Source organism: Pleurodeles waltl, chromosome 8 (assembly GCF_031143425.1).
Source record: "Pleurodeles waltl isolate 20211129_DDA chromosome 8, aPleWal1.hap1.20221129, whole genome shotgun sequence".
In the NCBI taxonomy this organism is placed as follows: domain Eukaryota; kingdom Metazoa; phylum Chordata; class Amphibia; order Caudata; family Salamandridae; genus Pleurodeles; species Pleurodeles waltl.
In genome coordinates this window covers 368929415-368952323 of record NC_090447.1, presented here as the reverse complement: position 1 = coordinate 368952323, position 22909 = coordinate 368929415, and the positions used below count along the sequence as shown (strand labels likewise).

Here is a 22909-nt window from a genome sequence, read left to right as displayed (position 1 = left end):
CCCCTAAACTCCCTCGCCCAAAGTACAGCACCTTGCAATAAACTGCACACATCACATTACACCTGGCCTACATGCTGTGGGATATTGCTTTAGAGGAACCAACATGATACACCTGGATTGAACCCACACTCAATATATTCCATTCATAAAGACTATGGCGCTATAACCAGCATTACATATACTCCCACAGAGCTGGTTAATGGTTCTCACGGTTGTAGCTTTGTTTGAAGTCAAACACATTGTACAATATCTTGCTTTTACATTGTTGTATCAGCCATCTCCACCTCATGTCATGGGCTATGTGTGATCAGAAATATGTATGGTCTGCATTCCTACAGTACTTGCTTGAATTTATAGATTAGTCCCCAGTTGATGTGGAGGACGGTGTGTCAAATGGATTGATTTTGGATATATCTGTAATGTAAAAACGCTATAAAGTATGTTTGAATAGAAAGAGCACAGCATCAGCTCGTGCTTGGTACAGCCTTGAGAACGTAGTATCAAAAATGTTTCTTAGTGCAAAGGACAGCCAAAATGTAGCCAAAGACAAAAAATCCAATGGAACAATGTCAAAGAATACGATGAGTCAATGTGATCGACTGGACCTTTTGTCTGTGGCTCAACTCTGGCTGTCCTTTGCCTTAAGAAATGTTTTTGATTGTGCAATATATTGATCTTATACAACAAAATGTTAACCTGCATCAATATATCCTCTTTTCATGAAGCCTTTATCTAAAGTCCACACCTCTGGATAGTCACAGAAAATCACATATAAAGCTCTATTAAGGCTGCTTCAGAAGTATTTGTTCAGCATTGATGTGGCTGTCAAGTATACACACAGAAGTAGCACCTCCATGTTTTGTGTAGTAAAAAATAATGACTGCATAAGTGCTTGCAGCTGGAACTGGTATTGACACTGAAAAAAGCAGTTTTTGTGATCACTGAGTGATGAAGACAGGCCTGGCTTGTGGCATTCTAATGTTCTAATCTAAAGCAGAATCCCACTGCTAATGTTTATTGGGCATCCCATTCAGGACAGTGAGTTCACTGATATTGAATATCTATATGTTCAACAACGAAAAATCATGCTGTAAATATTTAATACGTCATCCACTTAAGAGGATCTATGTGATAATGCTTATTGCTATACACATTGTGAGACATATACTTTGTAACATTTTAACACATGGACATTTAGAATGCCACTATGGTAAGGTAGCACAAAACACAGGTACTAAAACATGCATGCTAATGAAATGTTTCAGAAGGTGAAATATCTCCTTTGATTAATTTATAAATATTGGTGATAGAAAACTTGCCATCTAACAAAAAAGTCTTACATTAAAATTGGCCCAAGAACCGGTTAATGCTGTGCGAATGCCTTGATTTGACTAGACATGTGCACAATATTACCACACTGAAAGTTACTGATTATGCTGTCCATGATATCACAAATCTGATATGATAATAAATAAGACATGCCTTTCCGCTGAGTACATATTAAAAATCATGGATATGATCAGAAGAAATGCATATAGTGTTTCACTTTCAGAAAAGATCATAGAGTGGAGCCACCACATAGGGCCAATAGAAAAGGAATTCATCTAGATGTATGCAGACAACATGCTCACTTTTATTCACCATGAGTGGATGACAAATGTTAAATGCTTCAAATGATGTGCTTTCAAATACACTTTAAAAAGCTCACAAAGGCATGCAGATGTGTCATGGCATGAGCCAAGCCACATGGGGAGTAAGCCAGGCTGAAGACATTGCTCAGTTACCAATGATTATTAGCATTTAGCAAAACATGTCGCCTCTCCCTTAGCAACAATAGGTTTATGAGGAAGATGTTGAAGAATGAACTCCATGGTATTCTTTGTCCATGCACTGCTCATCCACCCTGGATGATAGAGGAAACATTTTAGGGGTGTTGCGTTCATGATCCTAGTGTTCTCATTCTTGAATTGAGAGCATAATTTGTATTGGTTGGAACATCACTGATTTAAATATGTTTTAGATGACGTTGGTGTATTAGTATTATGTCACCAGAACCAGATGGCATTACTGCAGGAAACATGGAGACTGACAGACTTAGAGTTACCCTATATCTATTTCTGGGTGCTGAGATATTCCAAGTAGAGGAGTGGCTGGCCAACCCTTTTGTTGTGCTCGACATTGGTATACCTAGATTGTGTTAATTCCATCATTGGAGCTAAAGACTGTGATTGTTCATTCATACCTATTCTGGAGCCCCTTAGTACTGTTCCACTGGGTGTCTATCATTGGTTAACATTTTCTGATAGCCACAACAGCCTCAAAGAAGGCTATATTGTTGAAAAAAGCTACATGAAAATATCTCTGCAGCGCTTTATGTTGAGGTATTACTAGTTTTGGGGGTTTTATTGTGAAATTGGTAGTTTGACTCAATATGTATTATACTTGTGAATTTTATAGAGCTTTCAGTATCCCAGTTCTGAATCCTTATACTTTAACAAATGACACAAAAGGACACCAGAATCAGATGAACCCTTCTAAATGAAAGCAGGATAATTTCTAATCAATTTCTCATTTGCTAAACTTGCCTTTGTGAGAACATTGTGACACATTTTGTAATGTCTCCATCTGAAAAAAGTGATCATTGTTTTCAAACTACAACCTTGACTGTGGCATAAGCAGCACTTTTATTCGGATCCTGTTTCAATTACAGGGATCAGCTTGTTTCACACATAAGCTTTATTCGGCCGACAGACCATCAAAGCATACAATACAGTACGATATAAATATAAATAAACATCATAATATCATAGGAAAATTTAAAAGAAGAAAATAAAATCCATGTTTGCCCGACTAGTAACAATTTCAAATCATTGTAAATAAAAAATACGTATGCGCCATGCCATTACTAAGAACTTACTTACTGCATAAATTGTCACATTTGAATTGTGGCTTTTTAAAATCCTCAAAGCTAAAAAACATTTCCTTAAGTTCAGTTCCCGACAGATTTTGTGAATCCATTTAAACCTTGGGGTTGAGTAAGCGGGATAGAAAAACATAAAATGTTCTATTGTTTCAGAAGAAGTGCCACATGCAGGACAAATATCAGAGCTTAACTTAGGTCCCCATCTGCTCGTCAAGGCCTTCAAAGGTAATGTTCCAAATCGAAATCTGGCATACAAGCTTTTGCCTAGTAAGTCAGGTATTATATCTAGATATAGTTCGAACTCTGGGTACCATTTAAAGTCAATAAACAAATTAGTTAAATGACCATTCGATTTTTGAGAAATTTAATTATTACGTATGTGGGACCAGTAAGCTCCCTTCAATACTTTAACATGGGACTTCACAAGTTGCTGGGGATTCTCCCAAAAGTTCCTCAATCCCAGCGTGCAAAGCCAGCCGGATACGTGTTTGATCCATGGAATGGACGTAGAGTTAGGGCTTTTTAACAATTCTAATAGAGAAAACTTATATATGGCCAGTTCGGGAACTACCCAAAGCCTCACCCAATACACTAGAGGCCGTAAGATAATTAAATCAGCTATTCGTTTAAACCCTAGGTCTAAAAATAGGGGGGTTAATGGGGTACTAGTAGGGCAAGCACATAAAGCCAGTGCAAAGCTATTCTCAGTTTTGGTTATCCTACTATTATCTGCCATGCCCCAAATCTCTGCGCCGTAGACAGCAGCACCCTGTGCCTTAGCCACATAAATCTTTACTGCTGGAGACACAACTTTAGCGATCGTATTCCTATAGAGGCGCAATATGGATGCTGCCCGATGTTGCAAAAGCCCAGCACTCTTGCCAACTTGTTCCTCCCAAAGGAGTGTATCTGTAAGTCTCACACCCAAGTAATCAATGGAGCTAACCTGGTCCAAAATGGCTCCATCTAACCTAATAGTGCATTTCTTACGAGGGCCAGAGCGAAGCACCATCAATTTCGTTTTCTTCAAGTTCAGCTCTAAACCAAAATTCCAGCAGAATGATTTAAATCTGTCGACAAGAATTTGCAACCCCATAGGGGTTTTTGAAATCAATAGAGAGTCATCCGCAAAAAGGAGAATTGGAATTTTCTGATTGACTAGTGTGGGAGCATCGTTCTGGCATGTCATTAGTTCTTGGACCACCTCGTTGATGAATAAAGAAAACAGAAGTGGTGCAAGCACACATCCCTGACGGACACCTCTTTTAATGGGAAATTTATTAGTCAATTCACCTTGTTTACCCCATCTTACTTGCGCGTATGTGCCTTCGTGCATGCGTATTAATAGATGGATAATATCAGGTGGTGCCCCTATTTTGTATAACACTCCCCAAAGCTTATCTCTTGGGACCAAATCAAAAGCAGAACGTAGGTCAACAAAAATGACGTATAGAGTTTGCTTTGCCAAGACTACATATTTCCAGTGTAGCACGGTCAACCTGAAAGCCTGGTCAACCGTGCTAACTCTAGAGCGGAACCCTGCCTGGAGCAGTGAAAGGATCTGCTGCTCCGACACCCAGTTCGACAGTCTAACTAGCAACTGTTTAGCAAAGATTTTTTGTAAATTGTCGATTAAGCTGACCGGTCTGTAATTGATTGGAAGATTTACATTACCCTTTTTGTAAATTGGGATAATTTCTGCGCCCTTCCACGTCTCAGGGATCTGTCCTCCTTTTGTGATTTTATTTGACAGTAGATTTATATACCAGGTCCATATAGATGGCTCTGATTTATAAAGGTCGCCTGGAATTTTATCAGGACCTGGGGCTTTACCTGACTTTAAAGAGTTGATAGCCTCTGCAGTTTCTTCTAGGGAGAAACAAATATAACTCTCAGGGTTATATGGATTCCCATCAGGTGGAGAAGTGGCAAGGTTAGCATTTTGTAAAATTAGAGGGTCTAATCCCACTTTATCACAGTCAACAGCCCCAGTGGAGATAGTTCCTTCATACAAGAGAGAGAAGTGCTCCACCCAAGTTCTGGATTGAATGTGGTTCCTTAGAATAGACCTACCCCCTCTCTCGTGCTTCGTCAGCAGTTCCCAGAAGAGCGTATTGTTGTTTGCTTTTGTAGCATCTAACAAATCCTGCCAAATAACATCTTCCCAGGTTTTCTTTGATTGCAAAATTGTCTTTTTATACATACATCTTGCTTGTTTGATCGCCCCCGTGGACCCAGCCTTTATGGCTTTTCTTAGCTCGGTCTTAGCCTTTATACATGCATCATTAAACCATCTACTGTTAGATGAACCCCTGTGTTGCCGGCTTACCAAGGCTGCCTTTTTGTAAAAAACACTTTGAAGTTTGACCATCATATCTTCGTGGATATCAAGAAGTGGGATAGCTTCCGGCTCGAGGTCTTCGTAAGCTCACAGATTATCTAAGAACACTTGATAAATCTTACATAGCAGATAGGGGTTTGACATGACTTTGGGCCACCTCACCTTCGTATTAGCATTATTTAAAATAGGGTGAGGGACCATTAATGGTTGTGTATTCGAGGTTCTACCAAAGATATTCCCAGAGAGGGTAAGCAACAGTGGGGAGTGATCGCTCTCGCATCTTGAATCTACCCTCATGTCAAGCAGCAGTGGCCAAAGACGCACATCCACCAAAAAATAATCAATTACACTGGCCACAGAACCTCGTAGAAATGTCGGTGCAAGATTTAAATCAGAAGGAGTACGGCCATTGCAGGCCCTTAGGCCAAACTTTAAGCATAAAGTAGCGAGCTGTGCTGCGAAACGAGAGCATGGAGGATAATTATCACCATCCAATTGTGCAATCCCCCATAATTCGTCCTCTTCCACAGTTAAGTCACTAAGAAATGCTGAGGGTTCAAAGGTGCAATTTACATCCCCTGCAATAATTAAATAGGAATTAGTTTGTATCGTGTCTAAAAAATCAGAAAGTAGAGTTAAAATATGTGATTCTGTACCACGTGCAACAGAACGGGCATAAACATTGATAAGAGTTATGTTTAAATTTTGATGAAAAGAAATTTGTAAGCCCATCAAATCGGGACAATCAAATTATAAAACCTTATAGTCACATTGGAGCTTTGAATTTAGAAGAATTAAAAGGGATCAGCCATTCAATTGAGGAAATTGATTCTGGTAGTGAGGCCCATAAAACATCTTGTGAACTAAAGGTCTTCTAACTACTCCCACAGTGTAACTGTCAGGTTTGCTGTAAGAAATCGGTTTGACTTCAAGTTTGAAAAGGTAGATTTCTGTGGAATGATTTGATTTTTGACTCATGAAGTAAACTTTGACAAAGTCAGGAAACAGAAGAGTATTTATAAAAAAAGCTTTGACAAGACTTTGTGGATCAGAAGGTAATATACTACTTCCAATAAATGCCATATATGTATGATGTCATGGCTCTTGGATACTCAAGCATTTGGAAAAGTATTTCCTATATGGGAAAAGAAGGTGTTATGGAGTGCCATCCTAGTATTTTCGAGGAAACATGGTTTGCAAACACGACAACATTATTTACTCCTTCGCCTATGCTTCCTTCTGAAAGACATGAAGATTGTGTACTAGAGAAGCCTTTCTCCTACTTTATAATGAGAAAGTATTTTTTGGACATCTGTGCATTAGAGATTTATAATCACATCTTTCATATTAACCCCGACTTGTTGGTGACTTTTTTTGTAACTAATTTTGACACAGACCCATCTTCTCTCAAGAAGATGAGGCTTGAAGATGTTATAATGCCTAACTTAAAAAAGGAGCTCTGGATGCACTCAAATCTTTTTTTTCATCTCAACGTTTGGAATATATTTGCCAAGTTAGTTTCAATCTGTCTTCTTCTGTGACTCACTGACTAAATGTGCTGTTTTCTCGAAGCAAAAGGCAGGATTTCAAAACAACTGCTCTATTCCTGACTAGGTATTTGTGTCAAACACATCTAACAGATAAATCTAACAGACATCAGAGAAATGTAATTATCACCTTTGTGAAAATATTAAATGCTTTTCTCAAAGTTTGAAGGCCAATGTTTTAGAAAAAGCCGAGGCTATGGCTGTTCCTAATGTTCTCTCTAGTGCCATCACCTGAAGAACAATAAAACTGGTCTTTGGCTCCGCCTTAAAAAAGGGATCCTGAAAACCAAATATGCCAAGGTTTTTGTACATGCTTCAGTTTTATTCAGTGCCTTCATGAGTGATTTCCCTGGCAGCCTACATAGAGAGGGAATGATTTCACCAAAAGATAGTGATTTCATTGCCAGTCAACATATATGGTGATGAAGTGGCTTTGATATTGATTTTCCCCCAAGGCTTTGTAGAAAGAGTTAAAGCATCTCTAGCTGTATAGGATTATAAATAAGTTGAATGCTGAAAATACAAAGATAATTGTGTTTGGGGCAAAATGACTTTTAAAAAGCAGATTGGCACTTTAATGGTAAATTTCATTGCAAAACATCCACATTGAAGTATATTATGCTTTGGCGTTATCATTCATGTGAGCCAGGCGGCTAGGTCTTACTCTGAGATGTTGATTGGAAATGTTTTTAGAAACTGCTGGACACTAAATTTGACAATTATGAATACAATTGGATTTTTATGATTGATTGTGAAGATTGAAAACTAGGAATGCAGGAAAAAGACAGTGCTTAATAGAGTTCAAGGAAATGTCATTAGATCCACCTCACCAAATGTGTGTGGTCAGCCTCTTGAGCTCTGTAAACTACTTGAGGTGCCTCAGCCAACACTGTGTTAAGTGTGCATATTGCACCATCACGGTTGACTGTTAAGTCTTTGTGAAATGTAGTGTTTGGGAAAAGGTGCAGGGAACATTAGAATGTAGAGACAATCATATTATATTATGGCATTGGGGACAGTTACATTGGCAGAAAGAAAGATGGTCGCAACACTTGTGAGCCCAAAGGAAAAGGTTCTGCAAAAATGGAGATCAACAGAAACTCTGAATTGTGACATGCATTTAGAAGAAAAGTCCAAAATAGTGCACAATAGGTAAGGCCTTGTTCATGGTAGAAAATATGTGAGTGCGGGAATTCTTTTTGGAATCCATAGGAACTAATAGCTAGGATAGAAATACACACAATGCATACCAGGCACCTCACAATAAGAAGACAGAAAATTCCTGTTCTTGCAAGCTGATAGAATAACTGTTCTTACTTGAAGTGGGCTAGAAATAAAAAACAATAGGTGAGAGTATGCCTCTGGGACAGTTGTAGTGATATCCATTATTATTAACTTTTAGTGTGATTCTGAGTGCCCTTGAAGTTATAAATTTGAGTGAAAACAGTGATAATGCTTGGTTTTACAATCTTTGCACTCATTGCGTTCAGATGCACATGCACAGCAGTGTGGTAATGAGGATAGATGCTGAAAAACGACTTACAAAAGAATGTTTTCACAAAGTCATTCCCCTTTGCTTTGTTAACAACTTGGCAAATCTAACATAACCCCGAATTACCTGAGTTGGCCTTCCGACTCTGCTGTCACCGTCGAATTCTCGTAGCCACTTAAACGTTCATGCCTACCAAGAATTAAATGTGCAATTCGTTATTTTATTTGCCAAGGAAAATTACATTACATTGATTATGTTGTGCTAACTATATCCTATTTATTTTCCCTTCATTGCATTTCATTTATTTATTTTCTTATTTTCCCTCTTTTTGTTCATTGTTACTTGAGGTGCATTTTACTGTACATGGATCAACTTCAGCAATAGTAATTAAATTGCAATATTATGTATAATCTCCAATTAAAAGTATTATCAGTGAAATAATGTGTAAAACGTAGACCAATCATGGTAAATCTAATGCACAACATCCTTAAAATTAGAAGGATATTGCCCAAAACATTCACAATACCCTCATTTAATTGAAACACATATTGGTTAGATGTGGTCAAGACAATTCAATATTGTCCTGATATTGTCCTATCATGCAATTGACAAACAGCGAGGGCTCGTGTATTGCATTAAAATAGGACATTTAACTAGGATTTGTGTCAGGGTTGGACACTAACCTTTACACTAGCTCTGCCCAGAATCAAAAGAAGAATAGTTAGAGCCCAAGACTCTGAAGTTGTTAAAAAGAGGTGTTGCAGTGGGTCTATTTGTCGGTGTGAAAAACAAAGATACACGAGTATCATTTTCACCCAGATTTCTATTTCTGTACATTTTTTAAAGTAATGTATAATCAAGGACGTTACCAGCAGCATGAGTATTCCCTTTATAGCTGTTGTTTTGACTTCATTTCCTAGGGTTACCAGATGGTGACGAAAGCGTTCAGTTATCTACAATCAACATGGCAAGCACATCAACTGAAAGAAACAAAGATAGCCACAAGAGTCAGGTATGTGCAAAACATGTATTCTATGGGAACATCTCCACTTAGATACTGAGTGAGAATGTTCATGCACAGGAAAATCGAAAAGGCAAAGGTTTACCATCTGATCGACCAATAATTTCCAAATGCCATGGAAAGATCAAACATTATCTGATTGTAAGACGTGTTTTAAGATGCTACGAATAATATAATATTTGAGTACTGTATCAGACCAGGATGGAAATTGCACCAATGTGTAATTATTGACATATCTTCTTTTTGGATGATATATTTGAGGTAAAAATATTTCGATTCAAAAACACAGAGATGTGAAATTAATCTACTGACCTGTGCATAGCTACACTTTTCTTCGAAATATATTAATAGGTGGCTGCAGAGAAAGAGATGTGTATCTGTCCACATGTGTGGGTGCATGGTTGCGAGAATCCAAAGGAAGAAGTCCATCACCTATTTATTCTGAAAAGGAGAAGTGCTCAGCATATAAACATGGAACTCAGCCCCCATAGGAATGCGAAGCCAGGCACATCTGCACTGTGAGTTTTGCAAAGTTCAGACAACCCCAAAGAAGAAAGCACACCCAGAAAATCTGAGGGCGACTGACAGGAGTATTGCAGGAGAGCAGGAAACTCGAGGATTACAGACACCTCCACCTTTTAGGGAGCAAGGGTCCTGAGAAGTGTGAAAGAGCTGGAGAGCAGGGAAAATCACGAGGCTGACAGGGTCCAGAGAATTAGGGGGATTATGCAGAATTCACCTGTTAAAACATAGAACCACAGAGACGAATCATAACAGTGACATCTGATGTCCTGTGCTATTTAAAAAAGATGAAAAAGCCATTTTACAAAAGGTATTGAAATTAGGATAAATTACCAGCAATCCCTGCAAAAGGAAATGTAGCATCAAATATAACTCCTGAGCCTAGGTAATCAACGCTATATCCTGTACATATTTTAAAGCAGCATTTATGCATCAGCATTTGATCTCACAAACCTCTGCCATTTTCTTCTGCCCACAAGCCTCTCTGTACTGTGAAGGTATGTTGGCATCCATACCTGAGATCTGTTCCCAATTACTTAAGTGCATTGTACTCTAAAATGTTCTTAGAGAGAATGAATACAACTAACCCTCATCTTAACTTGTTGAAAACAAGCATGCAAGCCAATGCTTAATTTACTATACATGTGCTGTAAACTACATCAGTCCATAATAAGCTGACACATGCACATTAAGAATGAAATGAAGGTGGTGAGTGTGGTGACTGGTGTGGGCATGTGACCTCCTATATCAGGCTAAGGTGACATGTAATAGGGCCGTGGCATTTACTACCCTTAGCGGTCGACTCAAATCATTTGACTCAGGGGTGTGAGATCATCCAAACAGCAAATATGAACCAATAATCATCAAATAGAACATAAAAAAATCAACATATTCAATGTGAAGTCAGTAATTTCTACACACCATAACCTCTGTGGCCATGAATCACCACACCAGTTTAGTAAAGTTTAAACATTTATTGCCCTCAAATCAACAATGCTAAAGTCACATAAATGATGTGCAAGAACAAATGATAGAAATACGGAAACAACACAGGCTGTCCAAAACATCTGAAGAATCTCAATCTTGCCATTGCATTTATTATTAAACACTCTAAAAGAACAACACAGAATATCAACAAAATTAAGTGAATAATAGAAACATTATGGGGGTCATTACAACCCTGGCGGACGGTGTTAAAGCGCCGGTAATACCGCAAACAGGCCGGCGAAAAAAAAAGGGAATTATGACCCTGGCGGAAACCGCCAACAAAGACAGCCACTTTAACACACCGCCCTCCACGGCGGTACAGACAAGCAGCGCAGCGGTCACCGCCAACAGACAGGCGGAAGACAATGTACCGCCCATAGTATCACAACCCGCCAATCCGCCACCTTTTCCGGGGTGGATTCACTGTGGATAAAAACACAGCAGAAACAGCTTTTGCAATGGGAAAACGCTCACCTGAACACATCCCACGAGGAACGAGGACTCCATGGAGCCGGAACTCCAAATACTTCCTACGCTTGTCTTTCTGCTCCTCTACGACCACCATCTACGTAGACGCGAAGACAACGGTGAGTACTGCACCTACGACATGGGGGAGGGGGGAGGCAAAAGTTAGGGGGACACCCACGAAACACCCCCACCCTCGCATATTACAACATACACACCAATGCATTTCCAAACATCACAGTAACAACCCACAATCCCCCCGGAAGAATGCAAAGACAAAGCGAAATTCGTTCAAACATTGTAATGTTGCAATTATCAAGTCTTGCAAAAATATACAGATATATACGAAAATCTGGCAGAAATATGTACATTACGAGAAGTAGTGCAGATATGTTCATATCAATGTCCGTGCACCACTAGCCCAAAAATGCATGGGCGAGGCCCACAAAAGATACCTGACCACAATAGGAGAGAACACTGCCGGGGCATCAGATAGAAATACTACAGGCACCTCAGGGGGAAGGGAAGGGGGGGCACCTCAGCCGGATGACTGCAAAGCCAGATCCACGACGGGGCTCCATGCCCACTGTGCCATCCTGGGGAGTGCAAAGCCACAGTCTCTCAAGTCTCTACAGTGGGTGGCTTGCCCACCATGCCATCCTGGGGAGTGCAAAGCCACAGTCTCTCAAGTCTCTACAGTGGGTGGGTTGCCCACTGTTCAATCCTGGGGAGTGCAAAGCCACAGTCTCTCAAGTCTCTACAGTGGGTGGGTTGCCCACTCTGCGATCCTCGGGAGTGCAAAGCCACAGTCTCTCAAGTCTCTACAGTTGGTGGGTTGCCCACTGATATAACCTGGGGAGTGCAAAGCTACAGTCTCTCAAGTCTCTACAGTGGGTGGCTTGCCCACTGTGCCATCCTGGGGAGTGCAAAGCCACAGTCTCTCAAGTCTCTACAGTGGGTGGGTTGCCCACTGTTCAATCCTGGGGAGTGTAAAGCCACAGTCTCTCAAGTCTCTACAGTGGGTGGGTTGCCCACTGTGCCATCCTGGGGAGTGCAAAGCCTCAATTTCGCAAGTAGATAACATCTGCCAGTGGCTCGTGAGGGGGACTGGTGCCCAGACTGGATTAGTCTCCCCGTGAAAGTTCCTGTCCCGTCACTGTCCCAGCTGCACATTTGATAACGATGCTTGATGTGGCGGTCTATTAATTCTTACCCGGTGCATGCCCTGTTCAGCGGTGCTTTGCCATGGCGGTGCTTGCCCTGTTCAGCGGTCTTCACCATGGCGGTCTTTGCCCTGTTCAGCGGTGCTTTGCCATGGCGGTCTTTGCCCTGTTCAGCGGTGCTTTGCCATGGCGGTCTTTGTCCTGTTCAGCGGTGCTTTGCCATGGCGGTCTCTGCCCTGTTCAGCAGTGCTTTGCCACGGCGGTTCTGGACTGCTCAGCGGTGCTTTGCCATGACGGTTCTGGTACGGACATTGGTGTGTGGCATGACGTTCCCTTGACTGGCCATTGGTGTGTGGCATGACGTTCCCTAGACTGGGCATTGGTGTGTGGCATGATGTTCCCTCATAGCCAACCTGGGCTGTGGCAGCCGGGGCCCTCCTGGTGGATGACTCCGGCGGTGGTCTCCTGACCAGTGACGATACTTGGGCCCTCCTGGGCAATGACTCCGGCGGTGGTCTCCTGACCAGTGACGATACTTGGGCCCTTCTGGGCAATGACTCCGACGGTGGTCTCCTGACCAGTGACGATACTTGGGCCCTCCTGGGCAATGACTCTGGCGGTGGTCTCCTGACCAGTGACGATACTTGGGCCCTCCTGGGCACTGACTCCGGCGGTGGTCTCCTGACCAGTGATGATACTTGGGCCCTCCTGGGCACTGACTCCAGCGGTGGCGGTGGTCTCCTGACCAGTGACGATACCCGGGCCCTCCTGGGCACTGACTCCGGCGGTGGTCTCTTGACCAGTGACGATACTCAGGCCCTCCTGGGCACTGACTCCGGCGGTGGCGGTGGTCTCCTGACCAGTGACGATACCCGGGCCCTCCTGGGCACTGACTCCGGTGGTGGTCTCCTGACCAGTGACGATACTCGGGCCTTCCTGGGCAATGACTCTGGCGGTGGTCTCCTGACCAGTGATGATACTCTGGCCCACCTGGGCAATGACTCTGGTGGTGGTCTCATGACCAGTGACGATACTTGGGCCCTCCTGGGCACTGACTCCGGCGGTGGTGGTGGTCTCCTGACCAGTGACGATACCCGGGCCCTCCTGGGCACTGACTGCGGCGGTGGTCTCCTGACCAGTGACGATACTCGGGCCCTCCTGGGCAATGACTCTGGCGGTGGTCTCCTGACCAGTGACGATACTCGGGCCCTCCTGGGCAATGACTCTGGTGGTGGTCTCATGACCAGTGACGACGGTGCTGGCGGTTGGGTCTTGACCGACGGGTATGATGCCGCCCTTCTCCTCCGTGATACTCACAACAGGCTGGGCAGACTTCCTCTGGCCCATCCCCACCTTTGGTGGAGTCACAGCTGACTCTCCAATCCCCTTGGAACCCATGTGAGTTGTTTTCCCACCAGGAGTGTTCACACGGTCCCGTCGTTCACTCTCCAATTTCAGAGCATTTACAGGGGTGGGCTGCCAGTGCCTTGGCTCCGGGTCACACTGCCTGCCCTGGTGGCCGGTGCACTCCACATACCTTGAACAGGCACCACTGGTATTGGAGGCTTTTTGGCTGAGGCGCTACGACGTGACTGATGAATTGGAGGGGGGGTGGGGGCAAAAAGGTCAACTTTACACAGGGACAGTTTCTGACGAACACTGGGATGGGTAGTTGGAGGGGGCCTGGGAGTGGAGGAAGAGGAGGTGGTTGTAGGAGGTGTAACCTTAGGTGTTTTGGGTGCAGGTGCGGGTACTGGAGGCTGTGGTGAGGTGGATGGATGTTGGGTGTGTGATTGGCGGCGTTTGTGTACTTTGGGAGGGGGCGTCAAAGACACACTGGGAGAGGACACAGGGGACGTGTAAATGGCAGTGGAGGTGCAGGTGAGCGGCTTGGGGTGCTGGGTGTCCTTGTGCGATTCATGGTGCCTGTAGATGTGGTGCATGCAGATGTGTGTGTGTAGACGAGACTGGGAGGGAGGAGGGAGAAGAGGAGGAGGGGGACACAGTGGAGGCAGTGGATGTTGCTGTGTCTGTATGTGGGTAAGGCTTGCGTGAGTGCCTGTGGGTTGTGTGGTGCCTATGTTTGCTTGAGCTACCTGTGTGTGCTGACTTGTGTGCATGCTGGTCTGTAGGTGTGCTTGGGATGGGCTGGGGTACAGGGGATTGGGTCTGGGTGGAGGAGGTTGGAGGGGGGAGGCTAGACACAGGGACAATGGCTGCCATCAGTGCTGAGGCCAGAGATTGCAGGGTTCGCTGAGGACAGCCTGACCAGAATGAATGCCCTCCAGGAATGCATTACCGTGTTGCAACTCTCGTTCTACACCCTGGATGGCATTCACAATGGTAGACTGCCCAACAGTGAGTGACCTGAGGAGGTCAATGGCCTCCTCACTGAGGGCAGCAGGGGTGACTGGGGCAGGGCCTGAGGTGCCTGGGGCGAAGGTGATGCCCACCCTCCTGGGTGAGCGGGCACGGGGTGAATGCTGAGGGGCTGCTGGGAGGGCGGTGCTGGTAGGGGAGGTGGCGGCGGTACCTGTAGAAGTGGGGCGCACAGATGGTGCCGCCACCACAAGGGAGCCCCCATCGGCGTACGAGTCTGTGTCGCTGCTTGGTGATCCGCTGGCCGACATGAAGCTCCCCTCACCCTCCGTCCCACTGGTGCATTCAGAGTCCGTGGTGTGGCCCTCCATGGCCATGTGGGATGCAGCTCCCTCATGCTCCGGTGCCACTGTACCTCCGCCTGATGATGCTGATGTACAAAAGAACAGGGAGAGCAGAAAAAGGGGGGGGACAGATGAAGACAGGTTGAGTGCATGGCATACCGCTATCGTTGGCGGACAAGACAGAAACAGCAGCCCCTTTCATTACGCCGTGCTCCTGCCCTCTGCATATGCAATTTCTGGGATATGGCCTACATGGCAATCAAATCAAATCATTAACATTTATAAAGCGCGCTACTCACCCGTGCGGGTCTCAAGGCGCTAGGGGAGAAAGGGGGGGTTATCGCTGCTCGAACAGCCAAGTCTTTAGGAGTCTCCGGAAAGCGGAGTGGTCCTGGGCAATGGTGGACATCTGCACACATGGATGCCACAGGGGCATCTATACCTCGACTTGGCACTCTTCTGAGGTGGTGTTGAGTGCCACATGGGCTGCATTACAGAGGGGCCTAGTCTTCGTGTTTCTGGCTGGCCTAGGTACACCCACAGGGCTCCTCCCCACCCAGACCCCTCTACTGCGCGCAAACTCCACAGAATGAGGTTGTACTCACCCCCTTGTGTCTGCTGTGATGCCCTCAAGCGCCCATCCAACTCCGGGTAGGCCACCGCCAGGATCCTGAACATCAGGGGGGTCATGGTGCGACGGGCACCCCTCCCACGTTGGGAGGCCATCCCCAGCTGAGCCTCCACTGTCTTCTTGCTACAGCGGTGAATGTCCTTCCATCTTTTCCGGCAGTGGGTGCCCCGTCTCTGGTGGGCCCCCAGGGTCCGGACCTCCTTGGCGATGGCACGCCAAATGTCCCTCTTCTGGTGGGCGCTGACCTACATGACATGCACAAAGGGAAGAGGAACAGTCATTACCAACTGCACCGTTGATGTGAGTGGCCCCCTCCCTACTTTAGCCATATGGCCCATTCATTCACATGCATTAATGTTCTATGAACTCTGCCCCCTTCCCTCTTACAACCAGCCCTCTCCACCCAGGCCTAGCCCATACAACGTGCTCCCTGTGTATTAACCTGTTGGTCTGGAGGACCGTAGAGTAGCGTGTACTGGGGGAGGACCCCGTCTACCAGTCTCTCCAACTCCTGAGCAGTGAAGGCAGGGGCCCTTTCCCCAGACGCAGCAGCCATCGTTGCTTCCAGACCGAGGTCACAGCAGCACTTGCAGTATAGGTCCTCTCCTGTCGAAGGTCAGGTATCTAGTGATTGAACAGATAGAAAATGGCGGTGACGTCCGCGGCGGTGACGTCCGCGGCGGTGCGCATCATCACTGCCGGCGCACCTGTTCATTGGCTCCTGGGACCCATAGGGTCCAATGTTAACCAATGCAACATTGCGCCACGGTCTATGACCGCCTACCGCGACGGTGTGCAATGCCAGCGCTGTTACCCCACAATCCCATTGTCCCAGTTTAGAGGTCAGGCAGCCGCCATTTCAGGGGCCCACATGGCTTCATTTACCTCTGCGTCACATATAGCTAGGCCTACACTCAACACACAATACAGGAAGGGTTTTGTGATTGGTGTAGTCTTGTGTGTAATTGTGGGTACATACCTGGATGAAAAATGACTGATTCGTCGCTGTTATCCTTCGTAGGCACTGTCAGCTGGGACATGTGAGAAGATGGCGGAATCCTCCGGTGTACCGACCGCTGGTGGACCTGTTGACAATGGAAGAGCGACATGTAATCGTCACCTACAGGTTTGACCGTGCCACAATCCAGGAACTGTGTACCCAGTTGGAGCCAGACCTGATGTCACCAGTCCGCCATCCGACTGGAATCCCCCCTGACGTGCAGGTGCTGTCAGTGCTCCATTTCCTTGCAAGTGGGTCATTCCAGACAACAGTGGCCATGGCATCAGGGATGTCCCAGCCTATGTTTTCCAACGTTTTGTTCAGAGTGTTGTCTGCCCTGCTGAAACACGTAAGGAAATACATCATTTTCCCTGAGGTGGAAAATTTGCCTACAGTTAAAGGTGACTTCTATGCCCTTGGACATATCCCCAACGTCATAGGTGCCATTGATGGGACCCATGTAGCTCTGGTCCCCCCCCACAGGAGTGAACAAGTGTACAGGAACAGGAAGAGTTATCATTCCATGAATGTACAGATGGTATGTTTGGCAGATCAGTACATCTCGCAGGTAAATGCTATGTTCCCTGGCTCAGTTCATGACGCCTACATCCTGCGGAATAGCAGCATCCCTGATATGATGGCTCAACTCCAGAGGCACCGTGTATGGCTACTGGGGGACTCTGGTTACCCCAACCTGTCATGGCTACTGACCCCAGTGAGGAATCCCAGGACCAGGGCAGAGGAACGGTACAATGAGGCCCATGGGCGGACTAGGAGGGTGATCAAACGCACCTTCGGCCTAATGAAGGCCAGGTTCAGGTGCCTCCATATGACAGGTGGTTCCCTATTCTACTCACCGAAGAAGGTGTGCGAGATCATCATCGCCTGCTCGATGCTTCATAATTTGGCTTTGCGACGCCGGGTGCCTTTTCTGCAGGAGGATGGTCCAGATGACGGTGTTGAGGCAGCTGTGGAGCATGTGGACAGTGACGAGGAGGAAGCTGAGGAAGAAGACAACGACAACAGGCAGTCAGTCATACAGCAATATTTCCAGTGACACACAGGTGAGAACATTTTCATTTTTACCATTACATTAACTTTCACACGTCTACCTCTATCCTGTCTGTCGATTTCAACCAGTATTTGGTAACTGAATTGTACCTTTCCATTACGGTTTCACAGGTGTGGTTACCAACGTGTGTCATCTGCTTGCATCCTTCAAGGACTTGTGATGTGTGAGATACGTATGTTGGCTTTATAGTGGGAAACGCATTATGACTCTGTCATTGATAATACATATTTACAATCTCACAGACTGACTCTAGATTGTTTTGTGTTTCAAGGGTGTTTATTGAAGTGCTCAGAAATGGGAGGGGGTTGTAAAATGAGGATGGGTGATGGCGGAGGAATGTCCATGGCAGAGTCCAGTCTATTAGTCTCACAGTTGCACTGCCCATATGGGCATAGGAAGTGGAGCTGGGGCAGTTCAAGTATGGACAGGGTAACAAAGTGGGTCAGTGGGACGACAATCAGGGTGGTCTCATTTCCTGGCGGGGGTCTTGCCATCTTGCTCTGTCCTGTTCCTGGCTCTCAGGGACCGCTTGCGTGGTGGTTGTCCGTCTGCAGGGGGTGGGGTGCTGGTGTGGTGGTCCTGTGGCGGGGCGTCCTGTCCACTAGCGCCGGCGGAGGTGGTTGGCAGTTCATCGTCCTGGCTAGTGTCATGGGCCCCTTGGAGTGCCACGGTGTCCCTCATGGTGTTCTGTATGTCCTTCAGCACCCCTACGATGGTGCCAGGGCAGAGATGATGGTCCTGAGTTCCTCCCTGAACCCCAAATACTGTTCCTCCTGCAGGCGCTGGGTCTCCTGAAACTTGGCCAGGACCGTGGCCATCGTCTCCTGGGAGTGGTGGTATTCTCCCATGATGGAGGATAGGGCCTCGTGGAGAGTGGGTTTCCTTGGCCTGTCCGCCCCCTGTCGCACAGCAGCCCTGCCAGTTCCCCTGTGTTCCTGTGCCTCCGTCCCCTGGACCGTGTGCCCACTACCACTGCCCCCAGGTCCCTGTTGTTGTTGGGGTGGTGGGTTCTCCTGGGTTCCCTGTAGTGGTGGACACACCGCTGATTGACGTGTCCTGGGTACGGAGGTATGGGCCCGCTGGGTGGGTGCTGTGCTGGTGTTACCAGAGGGTGGAAGGTCAGTGTTGGGGTGTACCTGTGCAAGGGGAACCGACTGTCCCGAGGCCCACGATGGTCCGGGCTGGTCATCAGGATCCAGTAGGGCAGAGCTGCTATCGTCACTGTGGGCCTCTTCTGTGGGTGGAGTAGTGTTGTCTGGACCCTCTGGTGTGGTGACGGTCCATCGGGTTCCTGCAGGGGGCATAAGAGCATGATTATTGCATTTGTGTGTGTGATGGTGTGCAATGGGTGGGTGTCTGTGTACCCCAGTGCAGGCATTCCAGTGTGGGGGTTTGTGTGATGATGGTTAGGGGGTGTTATGGGTATGTGCAGTGGGCATGCTTTAGTGAGGGGTGACCATGCTTAGTTGTGTCATGAAGGGCTTGGTGTTGGGATATGTGGTTTGTGTTATTAGTACATTAGTGAGGAGTTGGAGTGATAGGGGAGGGTGTGAGGGTGGGGGTGTGTGATAGCATGCAGGTAGGGTGGGGGTTATGATAGTTAAGTTTTGACTTACCAGTGTCCCATCCTCCACCAAATCCTCCGAGGCCCTCTGGATGCATGATGGTCAAGACTTGCTCCTCCCATGCAGTTAGTTGTGGGGGAGGAGGTGGGGGTCCGCCGCCAGTCCGATGAACCGTGATGTTGTGCCTGGAGACCGTTGAACGCACCTTCCCCCGTAGGTCGTTCCACCTCTTCCTGATGTCCTCCCTATTTCTTGGGTGCTGTCCCACAGCGTTGACCCTGTCCACGATTCTGCGCCATAGCTCCATCTTCCTGGCTATGGAGGTGTGCTGTACCTGTGAGCCAAATAGCTGTGGCTCTACCCGGATGATTTCCTCCACCATGACCCTGAGCTCCTCCTCGGAGAAGCGGGGGTGTCTTTGGCGTGACATGGGGTGGTGTGTGTGGTGTGTGGGGCGGTGTGAGTGTTGATGTGTGTGTTGATGTGTAGTGGTGTGTGGTGTTTTGTGCGTGGATGTTGTGTGGGTGATGGGGTTGTGTGCCTCTGTATGGTGGTGTTGTCTTGGCTGTGCTGTCTCTCTGGTCTTCGTCCGTGAATTTTGGTTGTAGGGGTTTGTGGGTGATTTGGGTGTGTGTTTTATATTGTATTGGGTGTGTGGGAGTGGTGTTTGTATGTGTATCAGGTGTGTGTATTTCGAATTGTCCAATGTGGCGGTGTTTTGGAGATATGTGTGTATTATGAGCGCGGCGGTGTATACCGCCAATGGAATATCGCGGTTAAAAGACGTGGATTCGTGGGTCGTAATAGCATGGGCGTGTTTCTGTTGGCGTGGAGGTGGAGGTTTTGTTTTCGCCACTTTAACACTGACCTTTGGTGTGGCGGAGTTGTGTGGGTGTCTGTATTTCGGCGGATTCCGAGATGTGTGTCATAATAGCTGTGGCGGACTACCGCCACCGCGGCAGTGTATTGGCGGTCTTCTGCACGGCGGTAAGCGCCTTTTACCGCCAATGTTGTAATGACCCCCTATATATTTAGTTTGTGCAGTTGAATTCACCACAATCAATTAATATACATTCAGGATCAAACATTAGGTCAGGCATCCCTAGCTATCATTCAAATTCGAAATGCATATGTGGGCTTCATGCAAAATAAAAATAAGTTAAAAATTAATTTGGGAAACATCTAACTATGGTGCTAACCGAAATAAGCGGTTGGATTTTCTGAATAGAAAAACCTGCAAAGGAAAACAAATGCACACTGGCTATACGTCGCCTAAATGAATCAGCAGAATCTTCATCAGCAGAGTGCAGGAATATCAAGTCTTTATTAAGCAGCACCAGGACATGAAGGGGAAACAGTTCAGTAAAATTGGGCCTAGTATAACTAAACATTTAGAGACATAGATGAGCTAGGCAACAGAAATGAACAGAATAACTAAGAATGCAGAACTAACTTACATCACCTAAAGCTTTGCTATATTAAAGTCTCAAAAGTTACTAGCTAAGCCTATATTGGACAAGACTATGAGGTGGTTTAGTGGACAGCCAATAAACTTTCATCCGGGCTACAGCTGTATCTCTTTTTAGTCTTTTTACCCTCCTCACTGGGCAATAGCTACGCTCCAAATTTTACAATTTAAACTACACAGAAACATGACATGTTGCTTCCTGCCAAAGAGTAAGGCCTATTGTAAATGTTGCAACTATTAATTCTAGGAAAGTACAAAAAACAAAACATGAACACATGACAGAAAATGCAAGTCACACAGGATGTTTGATGAAACATTATTTGCAAAGTTAGCACCCATTATACATCATGGAAAAACAATAAAATATGGGCCTTTTAACTAATGCTAATCACCAAGAATAAAACATTTCATAATAATTTCTAATTAATTGTTTTTGTAGTACATGTTAATTATCTTCTTTTGTCAGTAAATTTAATTATGATTAAACAAAATACTTTTTCATTAGACATTATTATTTTCACATTGAACTTCATTGTGGCGACACCAGGGCAATCACTTTTTCAAACCACATGTTTATATTTTCTAGCACATGGTTTTCAGTTAGGCCTTTTCATACACATTCTTACACATTATGTGCTATTGATGCATTTTTTATTAATAATGTTTGCTCTCTAACACTGGTGTGGCTAGATCATATAGTTGTGGTATAAAGAAGGGTGCTCCTGAGTAAAACAGCTGTATGAGTTTGCTTATTCAATATCAATCTTGAATATGCTTTGATAAATTCCATGGTAAAGGACTTCATTTTTCAGGGTTTGTAGCATTCTTCAGGGGTCATTTTAACCATCCCCACAAACCCCAGATGAGGGTGCAGTACTTGACAGCTCAGTTATATATACCTAGCACTGTTAGGTCACAACCTCTTCTATCCATGCTTACCCTTTCTTTAAATGGAGAGGTAAATGTGGAAAGTAAACATTTAGCCGTTGTCATTGTGATTCTATTGTAAAAAACATCCTTCCAAAGTTCAAAGGTATCTCTTGGAAAACTACTCTAGGTCTGTTGAGCACTTCATTAATCCAGACATATGAAACCAATATGGTAGTGTGCAAACTGTTTTGTGCTGCATCTAGCGTTCCAACAATATCCCACACTATGGAAAATCTTATGCCACACAAGCATTTAACCCCTTCTGTGCCGCGGATGTAATGGTTACGTCCTGCGGCACAGTGCTGCTATGCCCAGGACGTAACCATTACGTCCTAGGCACACAGACCAGAGGGAGCGCTAGCGCTCCCTCTGTGGGGTTCTCCCCCACCCCCCAAGTCAGGGATGGAAGGGGAAGCCCTTCCCCTTCTACACCCGACCCCCCCACCCCACTGTGACGTTAGCGCGCAAGCGCGTGCTGATTGTCACAATGCCTCCTCCTTCGCGCTGGAAGCTCAGCTTCCAGCGTGATGATCGGAAGAGAAATGCAAAGCATTTCTCTTCCGATCACGTGGAGGAGGGGGAGAGGCTTCAAAGGGAAGGAAATGTATTTCCTTCCCTTTGAAGTCTCTCTCTGCGTTTTGGCAGCCGGATTGAAAGCAATCCGGCTGTCAAAACACCCACTAGACACCAGGGATGTCTTTTTCAAAATGGTAAGTGGCATAAGGGAGCAACCCCTTGGGCAAGGGTCGCTCCGGGGGGGGGGGCATTTTTTTTAAGGCCTTTTCTGCCCCCCCTGGGGGCAGAAACATCTAGGCACCAGGGATAATTATTTTTTGTTTTGTTTTGTTTTTGTTTATTTTTTTGTTTTAGGTGTGGGGAGCGACCCCTTAGGCAAGGGTCGCTCCCATAGGGGGGAAATTATATTTAGGCCATTTCTGCCCCCCTTGGGGCAGATTGGCCTATTTTTATGAGGCCAATCTGCCCCCAAGGGGGGCAGAAACCACTAGACACCAGGGAGTTTTTTTTTTGTTCTGGAATTTCACGTAAGGGGAGCGACCCCTTAGGCAAGGGTCATTCCCTTGGGAGGCAAATTTATTTTAGGCCATTTCTGCCTCCCAG

At 45.8% G+C, this 22909-nt stretch overlaps 1 protein-coding gene across 1 annotated transcript in view; it reads left to right on the top strand.

The window, feature by feature from the left end:
* MYO16 (myosin XVI) overlaps nt 1-22909 on the top strand; it is a 2485855-nt gene that overhangs the window by 2409984 nt on the left and 52962 nt on the right. The window contains exon 34 of the mRNA XM_069204246.1: nt 9224-9315. Within this exon, the coding sequence (XP_069060347.1) occupies nt 9224-9315 (92 nt within the window). The remainder of the gene's footprint in view (nt 1-9223; nt 9316-22909) is intronic.